Source organism: Garra rufa, chromosome 24 (assembly GCF_049309525.1).
Source record: "Garra rufa chromosome 24, GarRuf1.0, whole genome shotgun sequence".
Taxonomy (NCBI): domain Eukaryota; kingdom Metazoa; phylum Chordata; class Actinopteri; order Cypriniformes; family Cyprinidae; genus Garra; species Garra rufa.
In genome coordinates this window covers 15,389,092-15,402,079 of record NC_133384.1, presented here as the reverse complement: position 1 = coordinate 15,402,079, position 12,988 = coordinate 15,389,092, and the positions used below count along the sequence as shown (strand labels likewise).

General features: G+C 41.4%; 1 protein-coding gene across 1 annotated transcript in view; it reads right to left on the bottom strand.

Annotated features, from left to right (window-relative positions):
- Nucleotides 1–9,023, bottom strand: part of trpa1b (transient receptor potential cation channel, subfamily A, member 1b) — a 46,496-nt gene extending 37,473 nt beyond the window's left edge. Inside the window, exons 1-2 of the mRNA XM_073830550.1 lie at nucleotides 8,928–9,023; nucleotides 8,527–8,689 (exon numbers count right to left, since the gene is read on the bottom strand). Coding sequence (XP_073686651.1) covers nucleotides 8,527–8,689; nucleotides 8,928–9,023 — 259 coding nt within the window. The remainder of the gene's footprint in view (nucleotides 1–8,526; nucleotides 8,690–8,927) is intronic.
- Between the last annotated feature and the right edge of the window lie 3,965 nt (nucleotides 9,024–12,988).

The window sequence follows — 12,988 nt, the reverse complement described above, 5'->3', positions numbered from 1 at the left end:
TCAGATGAAATGAAAATATAAACATTACAGCCTTATCTAATGAAACAAATGTCTCCTTGTAATCGGAAAGATGACTGATTCACATACCGCTTAAACTGAGGCGAATGCAGCGATCTGTTACACAAAATTTAAAAGCATAAAAAAACACATTATTATAATAGACATATTGTTTATATTTTGCTATGAAACTGACAGATTTTGAAAGCTGAGACTATGAGAATATCTCCCGGTGCTCCCAAATCAGGCAATTTGAATGCGCAAAAGAATAGAATATACTCGCCAAATATTATAACTTTATTCTCGTAATTGCTACGGATTGATTATCCTAATTTTGACTTTATTCTCAAAATATTTCGACTTTATTCTGGTCATTTTGATTTTATTCTCTTAAAATATTATGGCTTTAATCTTGTAATCGTAGTTTTTTTTTTTTTTTCTTTTTTTTTCATGTGGCACTGAAACACTGTCATAGAACACTATTGTAATTTTTTTTAAAGTTTTTTTTTTTTAACTCCATCTTCCGGTGAGATGACAGAATTCTCTCTGGTGACGTATGTAGGACTTCTCGAATCATTTAGTCTGCTTAAAGAAAACCCCGGGTATTAAGACTTGTATAACTTAATATAATGTAAATGCTGTCTCTAACTAAAACATGTAGTAGAAAGCCCATGAAAGTTGACTCGTGTCTGAAGAATACATAGAAAAACTACATGAAATGGCCGGCGCCAGCGTATGACGTCACCGTGGCGCGCACGTCACTGCCGCTGCGTCACTACCGGGCAACCATAACATAAAAGTGGCGCCAGTGCAACACAATTCATCTTCGCTGTCTTCAGCTTTCTTTGTCTGAGAGTGCATTGAAAAGAAACGGTAAGAATCCTTTCTTTAACTACTATCATGGCGAGCACTAGCAAATCGTTTAAGAGGTGTGTTGATCCGTGTCCTTGTTATTTGACGCCTGATGACACACATGATCTTTGTGTATTTTGTTTGGGCGAAGAGCACGCACACGATGTCCATGAGGGGGCATCGTGTGTTCATTGCGAGCGTTTTTCTATGAAAAAGCTCCGGTCTCGTCTGTCTCTCTTTCTGAGGAAAGATGAGCGTCCACTTGCCCCTCGCGGTTCGGGTCCTGCCGCTGCCGAGGCACGGAGGAGACTGAGCTTGTGGGGTTCGCAAGTGGAACTGGCTGACGAGCTTGAAAGGGGACTTTCCCTTTCTTACTCGCCAGCCAGAGACGATGACAGACTCCTAGCTGATGATGACGCTTTATCTCTGACATCATCAGATCTGGGAGCGAGTGCTCTTTTGGGTTTCACCCAAGAAGAACAGCAAGAGCTAGAGATGGATGATGAGGCTGAGGCTGAATCCTCTCAGCCTTCCTGCCCTGCATACGAAGAGCTGTTGGAGGTTATGGACCGCGCCACGGCCAGGCTTGACTTGTCGTGGAAGCGGGCTAGAAGGGTAGTGTCGCGAGGTCGCCTCGATGAGCGCTATCTTTCAGGCCATAACCACACAGCTCCAGTGAGCCTCCCATTCCTTCCCGATCTTCATGTAGAGATCGAGAAGGTCTGGAGGAAGCCGTATTCGCCCCGCGTCCATAGTTCGACTATGGCGAACTATGCTAACATCGAAGGGATGCGCGACCACGGCTATGAGAGGATGCCCCCTGTTGAAGAGACGCTAGCCTGCTATCTCTCCACGGGGCAGGCATCCTCTCTAAAGGCTCCCTCTTTGCCTTCTCCGGCCCTGCAAGTAACATCTCGGTTGAATGGCAAAGCGTATGCAGCAGCAGGTCAGGCGGTGGGTGCATTGCACACCATGGCAGTGCTTCAAGCTTACCAGGCCGATCTGCTGAAAGACCTGGACAAGGGTCAGGGACTTTCCCCTGACCAGGTGGCTGAGCTCCGTCGCACCACAGATCTTGCTCTTCGTGCCACCAAGCAGGCCGCTACCCATATGGGTAGGGCTATGGGGGCTATGGTGGTTACGGAGAGACATCTGTGGGTGAACCTGGCTGAAGTCGGGAGGAAAGAGAAGGGCTTTCTTCTCGACGCGCCGGTTTTTCCATCTGAGCTTTTCGGTGCCTCCGTCGAGGCGGTGGTCGAAAAGTTCAGAGAAGCGAAGACGCGCTCAGCTGCCTTCAAGTCTTTTATTCCTCAAAGGTCCAGGTCTCAGCCCGAACATCACAGGGGTCCTGCTCCGTCTCCTTCTGAGGAACAGTGGCGAGCGCAGAAGGCTAGTGTTGCGTCCCGGGCCCCTCCTCCGCCTGCGGGCCGGTCTAGGAGGCGACGCGGGTCGAGGGGTGGCAGACAGGACTTGAGGGAAGTGATCCAGGCGAGACAACATTCTTGCCGGGATCAAAGCAATACGTAAATCTTCTGTCTTCCCTCTGTCAAGTCTGGCCACCATATTAATTCCCCTGTCTCCATCGGGACTTACTGCACTCCCCGGACCTATGATGTTCTTTGGTGGTTCTATCTGTATAGAACCCTAATTTACTGATGGTCTGGAACCTACCGTTTAGGCGGTTTCTAAGGAAACCTGCCTTTTCAATGCGCAGGATGTTCTTATGGGTGAGTACAATCCATTTTTCATTTTATAAAGAAAAAAAGGAACTTCATACTGTGTGTATTGTGTTTTTTCTTCACAGAAAATTATGACGAGTCTACGGCGGATGCTCCCCCTCTGATCCTACGGATTAAGGTTACGGCAGTGTTCGCCCTCTCCACGCCACAGGCCGTGCGGTAAACCACCCTTACAGCATATGTTAGACATACGACTTCTGTCCTCTTCTAGGTAAGCTCCCTAAGTTTCTTTCTTGGGATTGCCCTTGGCATGTTTAACGCTGTCCTTTGCAGGCCTATTTTAGGCTTTATGTCCTGACGAGGCAGGAACATAAATCCCTAATAGCGCCCCCTATGGGTGGATGGGCGTGTGGCCTGCAGGGTTAGGTTGCGTGTTGTGTTTATTCCTTAGGTAGGAATACCGATAATTCAAAGAAGCACCCCTCCCTACCGGTCGCATGGTGGTGTTCATCTGCACAACACTTTGTCCAGCGGGGACAGCCTACAGATCAGGTTTCCCCCCTTCAGTGGTTAAACAAAGCAGGAAAATTTTTCCCTCCACCTAGGTAAGCATCTTAGAAATGCATTTTTAGGATTGCCCTAGCATGTTTAACTCTGTTGCAGATGGCCTGTGTGCGAGGATCCCCTTCTATCCTCTCCTAAGTGAACTACAGGATTCCGCTGCACCCTGTGTAGGTGACCCAGAGGAACTTCCTCTTTTAGCTCCTGGTTTCCGTGGAAACAGAGCTTCTTCTACCTGTTGAGACAGGAGTTCGCTTAAATAGGAGTGCCAGCAGGCCACCCCCCTTTTTTCATAATATGCCTGAGAGTGGGGGAAGTGCTTGCTGCAGACTCGGAGCGGCTATGGATGCTCCCTTTTCTGCAGAAAAGGTTTTTAATTGACCACCACCTGGTGATCGCTTTTCAGTTTTGGGTCATGATTCCAGCTTACTTTGGTGAACGCTCCCCTTTCTGGGGAAGGGGTTTTATTTAACTGAGCGTCACTCTGTGACTCGTCTCAAGCCACCTCATTCCAGCCTGAGGGCTGGGGTAGTGCTTGATGTAGAATCTACACCCAGGCTGACTAATGCCTCCCTCTCTGTGAGAGGGCTTGAGCATCCTTCGGTGACTAAACACCTCAGAAAGCTGACACCTTAGGATGGATTCTCGCTCCTCAGGCCTCATTTCACTTCCCTTTTTCAGAAAAGGTTTTTACGAAGTGGTAAATCATAGGATGGTTTTTCCCCCTGATCTCAGGGATAGGAAGCTGTCCTTCTGGAACTACCCAGAATTCCTTAAGGCAAAACCAAACAGTGCTCCCCTTTCTGAGGAAAGGGTCCCTTAGAGCAGGGGTTTTCAAACCTGTCCTGGAGCCTCCCCTGCCCTGCACATTTTGTATGTCTCCCTTATTAGGCACACCCAATTCAGGTCTTGCAGTCTCTACTAATGAGCTGATGATTTGAATCAGGTGTATTAGATGAGAGAGACAAGCAAAATGTGCAGGGCAGGGGAGGCTCCAGGACAGGTTTGAAAACCCCTGCCTTAGAGCATAAGAACTTGCGTTCCTCCTTGTGCGTAGGGTTTTTGGAACCGAGCTTATAGCTCCCCTAAATCTAGGGTTCCCTTCAGAGCACCATCCCAGGGCGGAAAGTCTTCCTCCTTTCTTAGTGTGGGAGTCTACCCTGGGTAGACTTTGAGAGTTACTACCTCTACAAGGATGTTAGCGTGCCCCCCTTTCTCTAGGGTTCACTAAATCTGAGCACCACTCCTTGGTGGCCGAGTTTTCTTCCCTGTGCTCAGGGTTAGGAACTTGACCTTCATACTTCAGGTTATTACTATCCAGCCTTGTATTCTGGATGAATGCTCCCCTCTACGAAGGGTAACAGTGAGAGCATTCGCTCCTGTTGGGTTACGCAGCTCCCCTTCTTTGGAAGGGTCCTCTATGAGCGCCAACCCACCTTCGTGAGATTGCCGGACCTTTATACAGGTTGTGTGGACGCTCCCCCTTCTCATTAAGAGTTCCCTGAGAGCAGTGCCCCCTTCTGGAGAGCAATCCTCCCTGTGGATCAGGGTTAGGAATTTGTCCGCTACTATCGTCCACTATTACAGGATGGTCTCAGCTCCATGTTTATCTCTGTTGGCAGCCAGCTTGCGAGCTTCTGTCCGGAGTAGGGTGCAGTATGGCAATCCCCTCATCGTGAGGGTTATCCCCTTCTTCCATCTCTTTAGACGGCATGGAGCTGGTAGTGAAACCCGCTGGGAAAACACTCTCCTTAAATCCGATCACTTCGGTAAGTGTCCCACGCTACGCCTGGGCATCTTTCATAAAATCCACAAGAGTGGTAAGTGCACATACACCTGGGACACTTCTATAAAATCCACATGTGTGGTAAGTTCCCACCAAGTTTTGGGTTCTTCCTTAACCCTTTATGGTATGGGTCACGCGTTTTCACCCTGTTCCCATTTATTGGAGTTGACTTACAACCCCGGTCTCCTGGGTTCAACTCTTTAGATATCACTGTTGATGTCTACCGACCATCCACTATCAGGGCGCGCCACTGCTAGTGGCCCCTTTCTGAACGGACACAGGACAGGTTTGCTGCCCTCATATGGGAGCCAGTTCCTGAGGGAACTAGGCCCTATGTTGCAGTAGTTCCTTATTCTGATGAGTCTAAGTTTCCATCAAAACTTAGCCGTTTCCCTCAGAAGGAATTACTCTAATTCCAAGCCTAAAGCTGTGCCCTGGGTTCTAACCCAGTCCAGGTAAGTGGTAACAGTTCAGGCCTCTGGCCGTGGGGGATAACGTTTTGTCAGCCGTAGTGTTGTCAAAAGTCCCAGTACTTCGGTACCAAGTCGGTACAAAAAAAAAATTTCTTTAGTACCGGTGGTACCGACTACCCGGTCGACCCGGTTCTTGACGCGCTGTCTAAAAGGTGCGCGCTGTGCAGTTGCGCTCTCTTCGGCGCTGCTGCTGATGCGGTCGCTCTGAATCCACTTGTTGACGAGGAAGAGCGAGGCATGCTCCAAACATTTTCGATTTTCGGCTGAAAAAGGCGAACATCATAGATCGTCTAGGTTCTCTCAAAAGAAGGAAACGCATCAAAATGAACAAAACACAGTGAAGGCCGACTGCAGGATCAAATGAAAGAGTTCAAGTACGGTATGTTTCAATTTAATTTCATATTTAGAGCTTCTGTTAAGAACATTATTGTATATTTTAATTTGAATGTCGGATTGTAATGTAGTCAATCGTTAACATAAGCGGCTAACGCTAATATGCGATTTTGAGCTATTTAACGCTCCCATAATTTTTATTAGGGTAAAAGAAAAAAGAAAGACATGATATATGTACTATTTATACACACAAATGACCTGTTTATCCAAAATATGTGTGTTAAAGAATGTACAAATGTATCGTTAGCAATGTCTATGTCCTTAATATCAGTCTGTCAGAAAACGTTCTTATTCTTGGCTGGATAACTCTAACAGGTTTATAAAGCTTTTTATTATTGAATATGAACGCAGTTTGGATTAAATAAAAGTACAGTCAAATAAAACACGTTTGATCTCCAGTTTAGTTTGGTAATCTTTACAATAAGATCAAATTCATGCATTATCTAACAAAAGTAAGCGAACAATATATTTTTACAACATTAATTCATGTTTGTAAATGTTATTCAATACAAACACATGGTCATTCATGTTTGTTCATGTTTAACAGTTTAACATGATTTTATGCATTAGTAAATGTTAATGAGCCTAACCTTAAGAAGAATAATTGCCATATAACTACTGTTTTTTTGTAAGGTCACAAATGAAATCGTATTGTAAAGAGTTTTCAATACTGCAGTTTCCATCTGTGATAGACAGTTAACTTAATATATGTAATCTTATCTAAATTTATTATAAAAGCTGAGGTTTGTTATTTACTGAAAATTTATATTTTTGCTGGTGTCAATGATCTAATGTTACATCTGGTCAGACTTAGCCCACTGCTTTACTTAAATGTATTATATTTTCTTTTTACAGCTACAGATTGAGGAAGATCATGAAACACCCCAAAAAACTCTAAAACAGACAACAGTACAGATATTTTTAGAAGCAGCAGAAACAAACTTTTGGATGAAGATTGTGTACATGTTTTGAATGCCTGTAATTTATTTAGTTATTTAATTATTAAAATGTTTACAATCCTTGAAATACTTTTATTACTTGGAAAAACCTGAAACTAAATTTAGATAAGTATAACGAATGACATTGGTTTTTGCACATTTTATTTTTCTTTAACTTTATTAATAAAAAATAGTGTGTTGTTCAATTAATGTTATTGTGTTTTACTTTGGTACCGAAATTGGTACCGAGAACCGTGGATTTTCACTGGTATTGGTACCGAATACTGAAATTTTGGTACCGTGACAACACTAGTCAGCCGTCACCACGTCCCAGTAGGGGCAATTCCTCTCAGAATTGTTGCTTAGTGCTCGCTGGCATAGCATGCACTCCCCTCAGCATGGCAGCCTGGGTATATCCGTTCCCCAAAGCGCCCTCTAGAGGACGCAGTGAGAGTTCCCTTCGAAAGGGAACGTCTCAAGGTTATGTATGTAACCTCAGTTCCCTGAGAATAGGGAACGAGACACTGCGTCCTCTAGATTTTTCTCCATGCTTCGGACGATAAGCTTCAGACATTGAAGATGTATTGTGTTGCATGGGCGCCTCTTTTATGTTATGGTCGCCCGGTATGACGCAGCGGCAGCGACGTGCGCGCCGCGGTGACGTCATACGCTGGCGCCGGCCATTTCATGTAGTTTTTCTATGTATTCTTCAGACACGAGTCACGCTGCGGCGTTCCCCAAAGCGCCCTCTAGAGGACGCAGTGTCTCGTTCCCTATTCTCAGGGAACTGAGGTTACATACGTAACCTTGAGACGATTTACCTTATTTAAAAAAAAAACAAAAAAAAAACATTCTTTCATGCATTTTTTGGACTATGTGGGCACCATTATTTCAATTACATAAAATGGTTGAACTTGGTGAGCTACTGGCACTACCTGTTACTATTTTTACCGCAAAACAGCATAGAAAATACTGATACGATGACCGCAGCTACTGAAAGTGGCGGTGGATATAAGCGTAGGCTTAGACCAAATGCTGTACCATCTATTGTGTTTTTCCCCACAAGGAGACTAAACACCCACAGATATTGACTGAAATCCACGCTGAGAGACTCCTTCGGTGGCCACAGCGTCATGACAAGCGTTGGCATGTTTACATTCTGCCAGGATGGCATCTAGCATTTCTTGTCTCTGCCATTTGTAAGCTCTTTCAGTAGCTGTGTTTTACTAAAAGCCTCAAAGGCATAAAAGTGCTAAAGTGAATAGAACAAAGATGCATATCTTCAGGAATTTGTATTAATCCACAGGCATCTTCCCATTATTTTCTGCTCTTCTTATCACTAAGAAAGCAGTGAAACCTTACATCGCTTTTCTTGTTGACCTCCGACTGAACATTTCAACCAAAAGCCGCACAATGTGGCATCATATCAGTATTTTATTTTAATTATTGCAGTATAAACAGCAACAGGCAGCGTCAGTCGCTTATTGAATACAACCATTTGACGTCATCAAAATAATGGCGCCTCCCATAGTCCAAAATATGTATAAAACGATGTGGATTTTAAAAATAATGTAAATCTTTCTACTACATATTTCAGTAAGAGACATCATTTATGTTATATTAAGCCATACAAGTCTTATTACCAAGGATTCCCTTTAAACCTGACCCGGTTTTTTTTACAATCAACCAGAATGTCGCTTTCAGATTTGCCTCCTTCCATTCAACAACTGATGGTTAAAACAAAGTCATAACTCTACATTTTTTCTTTTTGATAATCTGTTTCACTCAATACAGAAGTAAAGATCTGTTGCTACTTTCATTACATCACATTAAGGAGTAAGCCTTACCCTCAGGGCCCACGACAGAAACAATGAGGCGAATGATGTCCACGTTTCCTCCGGCTGAAGCATAGTGTAGTGGACTGGCTCCATTGTCATCCCTGAAGCTTAGGTGTTCCGGACTTTTCCGGCTCAGGTGGTCGATGGCAGAGGCCTTCCCTCTGAAAGCCAACTGGCAGAGGAACAGATTATGAAAGCATCTTGCCAAGGAAAGGAAGCAAAGCACAATGTATTATAAGTCAGATTCCGTCCAACCTGCCATTTTTTTCTGATCGCTATTGTACTGGATAGGGAAGCAAACATATACACACATGCTAATGGCATCATCTTCTGTAAATATTTGTACATTCCCATCCACCCCCATCTCTCAAAACACATACAGTACTGTATGTAAGAGAAACAACACGCACCTCAAACACATCTGCAGAACTCAGGTCTTTTTCCTCCTCAATTATCACACAATTGTAGAAGCTGTTTTGCCTCACAATCTCCTTTCCAAACTGCATTTGGTGAGCTTAGTGAGGATATTCTGTAAAGACAATTCAATCGTTAATATTAATAACATCCTGAGAATGGCATTGACTTTTTTTTTTCTTTTAACAGTGTGCCGAGGCTCAAGGCTGAACTGAGAGCAGGTGATTGCACACAATAACCTCACCACAAGGTGAAAGTGATAGTGATGCCAGCCTGCCATGCAAATTCTCAGAGGCTGCTGTGAGTAAAGCATTATAGCAATAAAGCCATTGTAACGGATGGTGAAGCTTTAAAAGAGCCTCTCAGATATTAGCGTAAGTCTAAAAGAGAAAAGTATGAATCTATACATGAAGTAATAGTTTTGTAGCACATCGCCTGAGGTATTCAGGCCATTTGGCCCACATAATATGCATAAAACAAAAAAATGACACCTCCACTTCTGTGAATCTGTCTACTTAACCTGACAACTGGCTTCTTTATTGAGGTCGGAATTACTTTTAAAAAGCATGAGTCGATGTTCATTATTTCTTTTGTCCTTTTTTCAGGTGTTACCATGGCGCATAGATTTCTCTCACATTATTAAGCCTGAATATCCATATTGTCCTGCTTTAAACTAGCATGAACGCTGAATAGATTACATTTAGATTCAAAGTTGTGAAGAAGAGCTGAACTTTCTTCACTACAAGCTCCTATACTACATTAAAGCTAATGCAAAATATATATTTTTAAATATCCACCTTTTTCCTGAATGTGTCCAAGTCTTGCCTGACTGGAACAACGCTTTACATTTCTGGTCTCTGGTGTTTCTAGTCAAATAACGTATTTTCCAAGCCGATCATATAAGGTTTAATCTATAATAATGTTTTTTTTTTTAAATACATGGCGGCATAATTTCATCGCTTTACAGTGTTGCAATGACTGTCTTTTCTGCAGTAACTCACATGTCATAGTTCAATGAGCATGTAGATGACGTGAAGCGAGACTAGTTGCATTGAAAACCGATGGGGGAACACATATACAGCTCTCGATCGGGGCGAAGTTTGTAGAATGTTATTCATAAAATATTTTTTTCTCAGAATTCTGAGTTTATATCTTGCAATTGTTACTTTTTTTCTCAAAATTCCGAGTATATATCTTGCAATTGTGACTTTTTTTTTAAATTATAATTGTGACTTTTTTCTCAGAACTCCAAGTATATATCTTGCAATTGTGACTTTTTTTTATTAGAATTGTGAGTTTATACAATCACAAGTTTGACATTTTTCTCAGAATTCCAAGTATATATCTTGCAATTGTGACTTTTTCTCAGAATTCTGAGTATATATCTTGCAATTGTGACTTTTTTTATTAGAATTGTGAGTTTATACACTCACAATTTTTACTTTTTTCTCAGAATTCCAAGTATATATCTCACAATTGTGACTTTTTTTTCTCAAAATTCCGAGTATATATCTTGCAATTGTGACTTTTTCTAGGAATTGCGAGTATACAGTCATGGCCAAAAGTTTTGAGAATTACATAAATACTGGAAATTGGAAAAGTTGCTGCTTAAGTTTTTATAATAGCAATTTGCATATACTCCAGAATGTTATGAAGAGTGATCAGATGAATTGCATAGTCCTTCTTTGCCATGAAAATTAACTTAATCCCGAAAAAAAAACTGCATTTAATTGCTGTCATTAAAGGACCTGCTGAGATCATTTCAGTAATCGTCTTGTTAACTCAGGTGAGAATGTTGACGAGCACAAGGCTGGAGATCATTATGTCAGGCTGATTGGGTTAGAATGGCAGACTTGACATGTTAAAAGGAGGGTGATGCTTGAAATCATTGTTCTTCCATTGTTAACCATGGTGATCTGAAAAGAACCGCGTGCAGCCATCATTGCGTTGCATAAAAATGGCTTCACAGGCAAGGATATTGTGGCTACTAAGATTGCACCTAAATCAACAATTTATAGGATTATTAAGAACTTCAAGGAAAGAGGTTCAATTCTTGTTAAGAAGGCTTCAGGGCGTCCAAGAAAGTCCAGCAAGCACCAGGATCGTCTCCTAAAGAGGATTCAGCTGCGGGTTCGGAGTGCCACCAGTGCAGAGCTTGCTCAGGAATGGCAGCAAGACTTTTGGAAGATGGCCTGGTGTCAAGAAGGGCAGCAAAGAAGCCACTTCTCTCCAAAAAAAACATCAGGGACAGATTGATCTTCTACAAAAAGTATGGCGAATGGACTGCTGAGGACTGGGGCAAAGTCATATTCTCCGATGAAGCCTCTTTCCGATTGTTTGGGGCACCTGGAAAAAGGCTTGTCCGGAGAAGAAAAGGTGAGCGCTACCATCAGTCCTGTGTCAGTTTATATACTCACAATTGTTACTTTTTTTTCTCAGAATTCCAAAGGATACATCTCGCAAATGTGACTTTTTTTCTCAGAATTCCAAGTATATATCTTGCAATTGTGACTTTTCTCAGAATTGCGAGTACACTCATAACTGTGACTTTTTTTCCGAGTATATAGACTATTTTCTATTTTTCTATAGACTTTTTTTCTCAGAATTCCAAATTCATATCTTGCAATTGTGAATTTTTTTTTTCAAAATTCCAAGTTTATATCTTGCAATTTTGACTTTTTTCTCAGAAGTGCAAGTTTTTATCTTACACTTTTATTAACTTTACAGTAACTGTGCCAAAACTGCAAATGTTTTGGTTTTTAGTCCATGTGTCTCTTATGCTCATAAAGGATGCATATATTTGAATTGAATACAGTAAAATCACTCAGTAACAATGTATAATATTTTCACAATTTTAAATATTTTTGCAGTCATTTCTCAGTCTTCTGTATCACTTCAGAAATCATTCTAATATGTTGATTTGATGCTCCAAAAACATTGTTCAGTGATGAAAACAGTTGTACTGCTTTGTTATTGTGTAAACCATCAAGAAGAAAAGCATTTATTATTAATATAAATGTTTTGTAACCTTATGTCTTCTGATCAATTGAATGCATCCTTTTGCCTTCAAAAAGTCTTACTAACCCCAAACCTTTGCACTTTATAACTATAATCAGTATAGTTTATTTTTGCTATCAGAGTAGCATTTACCAAACACAAAACACAGAAAAAGCAGATACATTTACACTAAAATTCAACTAATGCAACTAGAAAAAAGCAACACTATATACATTAATATAACATTCATTGTTCAATCAAATGTTCTTCAGACTAAAGTTGTCCTTATTTTGAATACCACATACTTTTGACTAGCAAATAATAAGTCACAGCTCATGACCGGGATGTAAACTAAAGGCTTTTGGCTATTTAAATTTAAATATTTTTTCGAACAGGTTCATGGAAATGAACAATCCAAACAAACTGATTTACTAAAATGATTTTCTAAACGAGAGTTATCTTGAAAGTGAGTTAGCAGTTAGTAACAAAGTTAAATGAAAAATTAATATATTGTCATGTTTTACCTCAGATAATCACAATTCTGAAAATCAGGAACCATATTAAATACACCCAGCAACTACAGAAAGTTCTATTTCAACTAGTGTTTACAGCTGTTCACACTCTGAACCTCCGAGTCTGAGGTTTCAAGTTACTAAACAACCAATGAACACTTGCTGACAGCATCCACGTGCTGTTAAATTCAGACCAAAGCAGTTTAATCTTCATCTTTTGTTTAAGACCATTCTTGGAAAACTATCCAATTCAGGAACTTTGTAATAGAAAATCTCATTTCAAGACAAATGCGTTGTATCCTCTGTCAGCTAAGTGTACTAATTGATGGGTTTCCGTCTGTGTAATTTGCAGCAGACACAGTGAATACAGGAAGTCTTTTTATTTTCAAGATAAAGCACTAAAGATGGTTACCAAGCACTGAGCAAACACCGCTAAATGAGACAGACCCATGTTGTTTAGCAGCAGTCTGGTAATACGGCCAGTCACAGCTGTGCAGAGATGCAAATAGTTTTCTTTTGCTTTTGTTGTAATCAAATAAGTTTTATAG